Source organism: Argiope bruennichi, chromosome 9, assembly GCF_947563725.1.
Source record: "Argiope bruennichi chromosome 9, qqArgBrue1.1, whole genome shotgun sequence".
Taxonomy (NCBI): domain Eukaryota; kingdom Metazoa; phylum Arthropoda; class Arachnida; order Araneae; family Araneidae; genus Argiope; species Argiope bruennichi.
Window position 1 is genome coordinate 16933693 of NC_079159.1, and position 12875 is coordinate 16946567.

Here is a 12875-nt window from a genome sequence, read left to right on the forward strand (position 1 = left end):
ACAGTCAACATTTTATAGATAAGAAATCAGTCAATAAATTTATCAGGGAAGCACAAATGCTTACAGGTTTTATATATTCTTTTCAGTTCTTCCTTTCGACTGCAAAAAATAAAATTTTTATTATGCAATAAATGTTTTGAAAAATAAGTCTCTTGTGTTTCAAAAAGTTTGGTAATATTTTTTAAAAATATCACTAATGTTTAAGTTTTTAATTAAAAGCTGGTTAATACTAACTAATTATTAACTATTAGTTAAGTTTGTTTCATCATTTAATCTAATTTTAGATAACGTTTTCCAGGAATATAGTCAAATTCCCTTAAAAATATTAGTCATGTCTAATATGTTGGCCTGCCGTATGCTAAATTTGATATCATAGGCATCCTTCCATTGGAGTGGTATGGAAGCTCCAATGAAAGGACGTCATCTATAATTGTCATCTGACTGGGATTCAGATTTACGAAGTCCATTTCGAATTAGCAATCGCGTTGCTTCCAAACGAAGCGTTAATATAAATAAGATAAACTCGTGAAAGAAAGTTTTGCCTTTAGTTCATTCAGATATTCTTGAAAAAATATTGCATTATATTGCAAATCCAAGGAAATGGAAAATGGCGATAATCTTCTGAAGAAAAAAAAAACCCATTCAAATTTATATAATTCAATTAATTTAGTCATAATAATTAAAAACCTTTTTAAGGATACTGTTTTGATTTACGCCAACGTTAAGAGTCAATAATACTACTAATATATAAAGACATCAAAATACACATTTTTTTCATTGATTAAAGCACAAGGGACTAATATCTTTGTTTTGAAGTCAGAGGATTTTGGATTGGAGGCATGTATTCACTGCAGGATTATCATGTATGAGAGCAACATACCTATTCCTAATATAGACGAAAAAAAAATCCTTTGCTTCCGATTATCCATGAAAGGGAGTAATCGGAAGCAAAGTTTAGTCCAGGGATTGCTTTTTATTAAATCAAAATATAGTACAGGAAACTGAATAGAAAAGTAAGTACTTTGAAATAATATTAAGTGGAAAACAAAATTGAACGCAAAACATCATGTAAAAAATTATTGTTAATACCTAAAAAAATCATACACATAATGGCTTATAGAAGGTGGATGAAGTAATCAATTCCGATCGCTTTAACTTAAATAAAAATTTATCAATGTTTCACTCAGATTGTGTTTAGTTATTCTATTTTAATAAAAGAATACATATTAAATTTCTGTTAAGATTCATTTTGAATTTCTAATGCACGACATACTTCATTAGAAGCCTCTAATCTTTTAAAATTCATAAATGTTTTTTTTAATGACATAAGGAAAAAGTGAGAGGTTTGGAATAAGTAATTAATATCCCATTCATCTTTTTGAAAGTTAAGATCTATTTTGATTTTTTTTTACAAAAAAAAAGTTTTGATATAAATTTTTTTATTTAAATTTCTTTAATAAAATATTTGATATATTATTATATATATTATTTATTACTAGTCTGTTTTTTCTGTCTTTAATTGGTATTTTATCTAGACCAGCTATGGAAATACAAAGGGGAAAAAATAAATAAAACACTAAAAATTGCATATTGCGTTACATTTAAAAAAAAATATTTTAATTTCTGTATCGATTTCCGTAGTGTAATAATTATTTAAAAAATTATTATTTATGGTTTTATTGTTTATTTTTATTTGTGTAGATTTGGAAAAAATATTTTAACAGAAGAATTCTTCTCTTATTTATTCCAATTTCTTTAATGAAATTTTTTTAATGAGCTTTTTATTCGCTATACCGATTTACAAGGGAGAAATTATATTATACAACTGTAACGCGTAGACGATAAAATATAAAATTCTTATCTCGCTTTGAAATATTTAGTAACAGTCAGTGGCAACAATGAAATGATAATTTTTTCGGAATTCTTATAAAGAATCCACAAAAAAGAAGAATCAAAGCTCGGTATTTAGCGAAATAACGATGTGTTTGTAATATTATGATATTTATGTATAGCTAATTTAGCTCTGAACGTATAAAGAACCTTGTGAAATAAGTAAGAATTTATTTATTTATTTAATTATTTTTTTTTTACTGTACTGTCTTTCTATAATTTTTAGTTATATACTATTGTTAATGAATCGATAATTGCTACCATTCTGAAAAGTTTTTTTTTTTAATCAAATAATCGATATTTAATAATTCTCGATAAACATAATTAGAAACGAGTTTTGATTAAACTTACTTGTTCACTTTAATTTAATATTTCTAAGTTTAAAAATTTTAGAAATAAATTGATATCGTTAAAACGTTTTTTTTCTTATTTTATGATAATGTGTAAATCTTAGGATAATAATTTTGGAAGATACGGTCATCAAATACAGCTGTAATAATTTTTAATAAAACAGACTGAAATATTCATATAGAGTTTTGTTTATATTTAACTTCTACTATTTGATAATAGATAATAAGAGCGACTTTTGTGTTTTATGTATATATAGATATATACTGAGTGAAAAAATCTTTGGTATTCAAAAAATATCAGAATTCTTATTTAAAAAAATTACGATTTAGACTTATGTATTATAATATTATCTTTAAAATGGATTTTTCGTAGACTATTTTGTTTCATACATGAATTTAATTATTATTTAAAATTCCAATAATTCTTCCAAGTAATTATATGGAAAATGGAACAAAAAATGAAATTTAATTTGCGTTAACCAACAGAAAGAATGCACGAAGAACGGTGTCTGCTCGTAAGTGGGAGGGGCGAATTTATCTGTAAATCTCCTTTCACTGCCAATAATATTTTTGTACTGCAAAGCCAAACAGCAACGGCAATGCCCGTGGGGTTAGGAAAATTTTCTTGTATGCGTGTGAAAGAAAGCAATTAGCAGTTGAAGAAATGTAACCGGGCATATTTTTATTCAACGAGATTTCTGGACGAAGGGTTATCTGCAGAGAAAATTTTAGGTAAGCTTTTTAGATTTCTGCTGTTTAAAAAAACTTTCAAGTGTTGCACTAATTCATAATGTTACTTTTATGAATAAATAAATGTATATATATATATATATATATATATATATATATATATATATATATATATATATATATATATATATATATATATATATATATATATATATATATATATAATTCTTGACAATTTTTAAAAACCAAACTATATTGATTTTCTTTCCGTTCCTTTAAATTACATAAATAAAAAGTGTTTTTTTTAAACAATAGATAATATTATTGTATCTAATGAAAATAATATCCGTTAAAGAGTTTTATTATACAGCATTATAGAATATTGATTATTATTAAGTTGCTTCCTAAAACTATTATTTCCAAATATCTCCTTTTTATCTGTCTTCTTCAAATTTCTCTTGATTTTACTTTTTTTCTCTCTCTTTTTTTTTTTTTTGAATATTCTTTGCTTTAAATATTTTTTACTGAAAAAAAATATTTTAAGCAAGGCATATATATTTTTTTAAAATCTGAAAAAATATTTAAAGAATATTAATTCGAATAAAATATTTATATACATTTAAAGCAATGTATAAAAGTCATTATAATAAATACTATATAAATCTTTTTTAATGAAGACATATCTTAAGAAGAAGCATAATTTTTTGCTAACATTTTTGTAATCATGAAAATCCATACATTCGAAATAATGAGCTGGATCCACAAAAAATTTTTTTAAAATCTTTATTAAATATTTGTTTTCTAATGTTAAATATTAATGTTAAAAATTAATTTTAAATAAAAAAAATTTCTTTTTTAATGATCGCATTAAAAATAATTTCGGCAGTGAAAATTTTTCACACGAAGAATGTTTGATTCCTGTTAGCGACCATTTTATCCCTTTGTACGTCGCGAAAAAACAAACAAACAAGAATTTAATTAAATATATTCTGCATTCCGATAACTTTTATAGGATAACTCTTATAGGACTTTTGAAATCAATTTAAACAACCTGAAACGATCTATTTGGAACATATGTTGAACAAAGAATGCGAATCAAGTTCGAAGAAACTTTTTATTTCCCGCCTCGCTTTTCAACTTTAAAACATTCCGAACTCGTTACCACCGGCGAAAGCATCGCTCAGCGTGAGTGGCCACTACCGCGCGGAGGGATACAGAATCCCGTCTCCGAGCAAACGATTTTGTTGACGCCTTTTCCCTTAGCCAGAAGAAGCGCGTGCCAGTCTTGTTGACACTGAGCGCCGCGTAGATCAAATCTTAAAATAACGAAACTTCAAAACAAATCTCTTCAACAATCCCTTTTCGAATTTTATCAGAACTGTCTGATTACAATAACTCGATCTCGTATCCGTATTCGATATTTTTTTTCGTCTTTCTGTCATAAAACTTCTCCGCGGAAACTGTGGAAGGGGAGAAAATAAAAAAATAGAAAATCGGACGTTCGAAGTAGGCCTAGCGAGTGGCACCGGAAAATCATCGATGCATTTGTCGGCGGAAAGCGGTGGGAACTCCCGCGATGCCATGGCCGATTTCTTCGTACCGGTTGAACGGACTTTGACTGAGGTTCTCAGCGAACATCCTGGGGAGCTCGTCAAGACTGGGAGCCCGAATCTCGTTTGCTCGGCCCTTCCTACCCACTGGAGGTCCAACAAGACACTGCCCGTAGCCTTCCGAGTGGTCAGTCTGGGGGAGATCATGGACGGGACAATTGTGACCATCAAAGCCGGCAATGATGATAATTATTGCGCTGAACTACGGAACGCGACAGCGGTGATGAAAAATCAGGTGGCAAAATTCAACGACCTGAGATTCGTAGGAAGAAGCGGTAGAGGTAAGGGTAGCATATTCCTTAATAATTCAAAATACAAATGCTTATAGTTTTAATAATACAAAATATAAATAGGAAGAAAAATAATTTTTATTTAAAAAGTTAAAGAAAATTCGATCCTTTATTGCGAAACTTCATTTATAGTTGTGTTTTGTATATTTATATTTAATTTCTAAATCTACGCTTTAATTATATACCAGCGATAACATACACAAAAAAAAAATATTATCTTGACCTCACCGTATGAGTGTAAACTAATAAAAAAAATATTGTTAACAAATTTTTTTTTTCAAGTGGCAATGTAGAAAAGCACATTTTTTCAATTTTAAAGTGAAGTAAAAACTGTTTTTCTACAATTATATGTTTCCAAGTTATTGAGGGAACGTATTAAATTAGGATTTATTTTTAATAATTAAAAATCAAATAGAAAAATTTAAAAACTCTTATTTAGAGAGCATTTACTGTCAAAGAAACAACTGAGTGCCAAATGCGTTAGCAGTAGGTTCAAAATTGTATTCTGTAAAACACTTTTAATATTTTTTTATCACATATGTCACATGACACGCGTTATATGACACAATTTATAGATAATATGCCAACCTATAAACGTTATCACGTTAAAATATCTAATTTGGGAAATTTTAAATAAGGGAAAGTTTAAAATCAGCCCGGATTTTTTTGATGGCTTTTATCTCACTTTTATATTTCAGATCTTGAAATTTTTTTCTTGCAATGTGTTGGATGTCATAAAAAGTTTTTTTAATATATGTTGAACTAAAAAAAAAAATATTACCATATTATCACAGCCGTAATTAAAATAATAAACTAAATTTCGCTTACAGTTTTTATTTAAGATTTCATAAGTTTATCTACGATAAGAATTTAAAACTCAACATCTTCATTCATTAAAAATCCTTTAAACTTAGTCTATGCGTTATAACAGGTAACAACATATAAAATTTAATAGATAATAAGACATTTACTCTGTTAAAATTCTTAATATGATATATGAACATGATATACACTTTGAATGTATGAATAATCTTTTAAAATGCCCAATTTTTTTGTGTTTGTAATTTATAGGATAAATAAATACAACATACTGAAACAGAATATGGCAAAATATATGATAAACAGTTATGTGAAAAATAAAAGTTCATGAAACAGGTTAAAAATTCTTCAATTAAAATTTTAATAATAATTATTCTTATGAATAGATAATACTATTTAGTCACTATGATTATTTAGTTACTAATACTATTACTATGACTAGATAATACTATTTAGACTACTTGTAAAGATATCGATTTAAATTTTTAAAAACGATAAAACTGCACTATAAGAAAAAATACAAAAAAATGAAATATTTCATTTTGTTTATTGAATGAAGTACTTATTTTAGATTGAAGTAATTGAGAACCAGTGCTTGAAAAAATATTGCAATTATTGCTAAATTTTAAATTAGATCTCAATATTAGTCATCTAATTTATGAATATTTAAATTTTTTTAAATGCTCTCTTGAAAAGCATGCTATCACACAAAAATAATGTATAAAACAGAACATAGTATTTCAGTAAAATAATCGTGTTATTTACCATTGCTGTATGTATATTGTTTACTTTAAAGAAAATTAAAATACTATGTAACAAAAGGTTTAAACTATTTAAACAGCTCTTATATGTATATTTCATTACTCAAATTAATGTATTTCGTGATTAAAAAATTATTCAATTTTTTAATTAGTACAATTAAATCTTCTTTAGACATTTAGAATTCAAAATCTTTGATTTGTTAAACGAATATTTCAATACTTTTCTATTTCTTGAAACCTAAACAGACTACTAATTGTACGTTATTTAATGAAAAAAATGCAAGAGCTTATCTCTCTCAATTTACGATTATGAGATTATTAAAGCCTCTTTTCAGTATGAAAATCTTTTTATTTTAGGTACATTTTGATTAATGAAGAAATTTGCTTCTTCGGAATATTTGAATGTATGGAAAAAATAGAATCTTGTAGCATTTGATTTCATTTTGTTGATTAAATAGTATGAAAAATCAACAGGGAATAATTTTTAGAGTGTTTAGATGCCACTGTTTAATTGAATCGTTGATCTCTCGTTAGTCCGAATTATTTCCTGTTTTCGTTGGTATTTAAAAAGATATAACATTTTTTTCATAAGTCCTGATCTTGTATTAGGATGGCATTATTATTCAAACTAAGGGTACCTTTTCCCATTATACATTATAAAATATGTTTAACGATTTAAATTCTATGTCATTGGCTAAGACAATACTGAAGGGGCATTTTATGTTATCACATGAACATGAGTTAATTCCATGATAGACGTGTATAAGGTTGAACATGAACTCCAAAGAATCATATGACAATTTGATAAATTTATCAGCATATTTCTCTGTGATTAATTTGTGTTCTAAAACAGTGATAATTTCGAGCAACGTTAATTTTTACTATGACACAAAAGAAAATTGAAATTCAATATCATATTGCATTTCGCTTGACAACTCCTTGCTTATATTTTTTTGCTAAGTTTTATTTATCGCAACATAGTACAAATGAACTTTTTGTGACATTAAAAACCCATAAGTTAAATAATTCACCTCCAACACTAAATCTCACATCTATATACATTCAACAAATGACCCGGAAAGATTTTACTGGGATTATAGATTTAGTATCTTTTGTTGCATGTGATAAGTAAGTTGGATATTACATGAGAAATGGCAGGGAAAAAAATTTGTTAAAATATTAAATGTGATAAAATAATCTTACACCACTTCAATATTTAATACGAGAATCTAATTTAAAAACACAAAACCCCTTATTTTTAAATTAGATAAAAAAAAGTAAAGTGCGTCGCCAAGTATATCTCAAATGCATCAATAAATATATCTATAAAAGCAGCAAAAACCAACAACAATACCAACATCGCGTATTTTTTGATAAAATGGCGATATAAATTTGTTTAGAGGTGAATATTTTCTGGATTAAAAAGATTAGCAATAACTAAATACCTCTCAGTCAATCTGATGGTATCTTAAAACTTATGTCTTTAACAAAATTTAATACTTTCCTCAAAGATTAACCTGTCAAATTCACAATCTTGTTTGACATTACTTAAAAGTGAGTCATTTCAAAAAGTTTCGTAAACTTCCTCGATATTTAGCAAACGATTTATAAAAATCAGCTTTTTCTATTTCAGTGAAATTGGAAGATTTTGAGTAAACATCGTCATATTTTTGCTGCTTTTTACAAAATCCAAAAATTGAAAAAGAATTTTTAGAATTTAAATAGTAATGAAATTAAATAAGATTTTAAAAATTTCAACAATTATTTTATCAAGTTAAATTTTAAAATTGCAAAAAAAAGTTGTTCTCCCTGTTTTAGGAATTTAAGATAAATAAAATAACAATAATATGAAATGATTGTTTGGTTTCGTATTTAACAAGATGACATTTTTTAATGCCTTTTAGAATTATGTTGGGTTATTTTTAATTAACTGATAATAATACTGACACTAAGCACTTGTACTTGCCAAACTTAAATAAAAATAAATGAAAAGCAGACTTTACTTCTGCATTTTTTAAAAAAAATCTGGCAATGAATGTTTCGTTTTTCATATTATTTACAAAGCACTCAGTAATGGGCAAAAAAGTAAGACCAAATCACCAATAGCATTAAACGCACAACAATGTTTAAAAAATGCTGCTATCATACACACATTAGTGATGGAACATTATATGACCAAAAAGATAACAAAAGCTACAGAACGCGCTTGTTTGGAATTCAATTAATTAATCAACGATATATTTAATTATATTTATAAATATGTTATTTTTATAGTAAGTTAATTTTAATTAGTTTTAATAATAAATTTTTCGTCGCTCTATGTCTTTGGATTATAATATTTTTACACGTTTTTCTACCGTAGTTTTCAGATTTGACCTTTATATTTCTAATAATAAAATGACATAATAGATTTTTTACTTATCTCCTGATACAGTCGCTTTATGAAATTTTATGTATTTGAATGCTATGTTTTAGAATACTATAATTAAATTACTATGTTTTAATATTTTCAGTATTTAGTTATCAGTTAAATGATTAATTTTAATTAAATTTTATAAAATGATTTTAAAAGTCTATTCCCTAGCGATTATAAGAAAAAAGTTATTATAAATTTCTGTGAAATTTATAATAGAGAATTACAAATATGTTAAAGCCTAAATAACATAAAATGATATAACTGAAAACGATTTTAAAAATATGCTTATATTAGTACATTAAACAGTAAAAATATTTTGTTAAAAAAAAAAGAAAGATATAAAAGTACAAGGCGCTGGAATCAGTACTGTAAGAAAAATGAAACATAGTTAGTATGACAAAAAAGAAATCTTCTAGGCGTTCCTTAAATAATTAAAATATAAACTTGATTGAATTTTTGTTTGTATAGAATAGTTCTGTTAACGCGTTATAATTTTACGGTTTTTTTCTTCATAATTTTGATTAAGATGATTTTCTGGATTGAGGTGTATTATTCAAAGTGTATTAATTTTTTTGATTTTTTATTATTATTTAACACAAGTACTTTAATTTGCATTAAGTTCCTTGAAATAAATTTAGGCTTAAATTACGACCGTATCTTTAATTTTGTGGAATTATTCATGTTTAAAAAAATGTAAGTGTTAAATAATAATTATTCATTTAAATAAATTTTTGGCGTTTACCATTGATACTATTTTTATCAGCTGACACTATCATTTTTTATGGTCTTGAAGTCTATTATTCTATGAAGAAATAACGAGAAATTCCAACTTTTATTAATCAGATGAACTATAAAATTTGCTTTAAAGAAATTTTGAAACTCTTTTTTTTTTAGAACAACTTTCTTCAACTAGACATAATTTTATCATTCGATTCTTTTTTTCCTATGACAAACAATTCTAAATTAATTATGATTATGGTAAAAAAAAATGTTACCGTTTCATAGAAGTAGATTCTTATTTGCATCTTCTTGTGGCCATCTGATAAAAAAAAGATATCATTTGTTTAAATATGATTTTCAACACTTTTTTTTTTTTTTTTGCTATAGAACAATAAAATTATAACCTTTCTTAATGTGTGAAAACGATTTCAGATAGATGATTCCATTTATAAAATAATACATTTTCGCGATTAACATTTTTTTAATGGTATATCTCATGGACACATATTTATGAAGACATATTATATAATATCATGAAGTTTTGTTTCTACTATCCTCTTTCATCTTCTGTATAAAACTTAAACAAGATGTAGCAAACTTGGTACAATTAATGATGATAAGGATTTTTCATGATTTATTATCTAATTGCATTGTATTTTTAAATAATTTAAGAGTTATTAAGTGATGAAATTACGATACTTTCCTCAGTTTCAGGTATTTTATTATTCCTGTATTCTTCATAATAGTTTGCTGATGTATTTATATCACTGTGATTATTTATTTTCACTGTACAAAGTCATTAAGATGAAAGAAGGGGGGGGGAAGCCATGTTATATGACCATTACTATATTCTTACTGTTTTAAACGTTATCCTCTGTCACAGGAAAAAAATGAATACATCAATATAGGTAAAGCTTATATTTTATACTGAAGATATACTGATATATTTGTTGTTGTTTATTCTGCCACAGGCATAACACTTTAAAATAACTTTTTCGTTACTTTTTCATAAACTTGAAGTAGGTTAGTCTAAGCAATATAATGATGAAATGTTGCATATTAAATATCAAAGTAAATGCTTCTTCTATGGTGAAAACAAAAATAACAACTAGGAAGCAAGTAAATTTTCTTACAAAATTTAGAATTATTTTCATCGTATATAAATATTTGAAAACTTTATGCAATTTTAAAGCCAGTTTAATTTAAATGCCTTCTGAGTGCAATGAAACTGAAGAAGGAAGCAATGCTTCTGTAATAATACACCGACCTCAAAATTGTGGTTTAAGTTAACTTTAAGCTAAAGATTCACCGTATATGCAAGACTGGTTCAGGTTATGCCTGTCGCAGTTTTAAACATCATCTACTTTGATGTGGGACGGAATTAAAGAAATATTTTACCGACCACGTTCCTTCCTTTTCATCTGAACAAAGCTTAAAATTGCAAAGTGAGTCTTAAAATAAACATTGTTTAGTTCGGGAAAGGAAAAGTGGGTGTAAGGATTTACCTGTAGAAAAAAACGTATATTGTGTACATTAATTTACATTGGAAAAAATGATAGAAAAAAGCACTTGAATATAAATTTTGTTTTTACTATCAGTTTTCTATATAATAATTAATTGAATAAAAATATTAAAATATTGCGAGATTGGTAATAAGAAAAAAAGTTTAGATTGGACTGGATTGGAATGTTTGGATTTTTTTTCTGGCGCAAGAACCATGATGTTGACTACGTTGCGAAAACCTTCAGAATTTATTCACGAAAGTAATTATCAAATGATATTGACAAACTCACACGTATAATTAAGATTTACAATATCCTTAAAACTTTCCTTAATTTAAAAGTTCTAAATTAAAAGTAATCAAGACTTCAAATTTTTTTAACTGTTTAATTGCTATAATTGTTTTACCATGGAAATTAAAACTGATTGATACTCATTCCACTGTTTAGTAGAGTAAAAGTAACTGAATTTTAGAGTGTTTCTGAAAGATACTTTACCTTTGAGTACTGATAAAAAATCAACTATAACAAAAACTTTGATTTTAATTAATTTGACTTGTAATTTATTTCTCTCCAGTAATTATATGCTACCTGTTTAATGAGTTTTAATGAAACACAAATTAACGTATTTAATACCTTTTACTAACGTAATTAACTTTTAAGTAATTATAATTTAATTATATTAGTCCTTTATTGTTTCATGGAAGTAAGGGGAAAAATTTAGTTTTAAATTTTACACATATTGTTTCATGCACTTTTTTTTATGTTTCAAGTAATTAATTTTCAATGTTTTCTTCTTTCCAAAATGCAATCAAATCAGGGATATCTTTGAAATTAAGTTTTGCAATCATATTATTCTATGAAATAATTTGTGTACTTTGATATCAATTTAGTTTCACTAAATTCCTAAGATTGGTAGGAGAAAAAATACTTTTGTTTTCAGTGGTGTAAGCTATTAGGATAGAATATTATATAAATGATTCTACAAAAAGTTAAGTCTTTAAACTCGGCTCATATATCACTTATGTCAATACCAAACAAACATTATCAGATTCAATCTTCTTTAATTATTTTGAACTTTTTACATTTTGATAAATGGAAATAATGTCAGACAAAATATAATTTCTAATTATTATTAAGTTAAAGAATAAAATATCTCCTTATTGTTTAGTATTGCAGTGTGAAAAATTATAGAATGAAAATATTTTATGCACGATTCGTCTGGATTGATTACATTAGCCCTTGCTTTCTATCAATGATGTGATCTACATTAGAATATGTACAGAGCGAATGACAGTCTGAAAATTTTATTATATTCATTAAAGCAAAAATTTTGCTTTGGATTTAATGTTCAAAGATATAAGTTTTTTTTTCTGGCATGACATTAATGTTTGAAAAAATGGAAAGATGAAACATTTGACGGAGGTATTTGAATTTTACAACATTACTAAAAATCTTTTTTAAGAATTGTATTTAAAATTAATTCCGTAAAATATATTAAGATTTAAGAGCATGGAATCTAATTGGATATTATAGAAAATTGAGTTTTAAAAACTTTAATTGATGTAAGAACAATTTTAGTGCAATATGATTCAATGTAATTGAAGAAAAAAAACCATTAAAATTTAGATTAACTTTTAATCAATTAAAATCTAACAAAAATTACAAATTTTTTTGTGAGCCTTTAATACATAAGAACTAACTAGCCGACAAATTTGGTAGTTTCGAATCAATTAGTCACCATGTAGAGGATTGCATACTATGTGTTTCGCAACACTTTGAACTCAGTTTGTATGATTTTCATACCATGCAGTTTACAGAGTATATTGC

General features: G+C 25.8%; 1 protein-coding gene across 1 annotated transcript in view; it reads left to right on the forward strand.

The window, feature by feature from the left end:
• Positions 1-4208: 4208 nt before the first annotated feature.
• LOC129985350 (runt-related transcription factor 1-like) overlaps positions 4209-12875 on the forward strand; it is a 159917-nt gene continuing 151250 nt past the window's right edge. Inside the window, exon 1 of the mRNA XM_056095347.1 lies at positions 4209-4821. Coding sequence (XP_055951322.1) covers positions 4470-4821 — 352 coding nt within the window. The 5' untranslated portion in view covers positions 4209-4469. The remainder of the gene's footprint in view (positions 4822-12875) is intronic.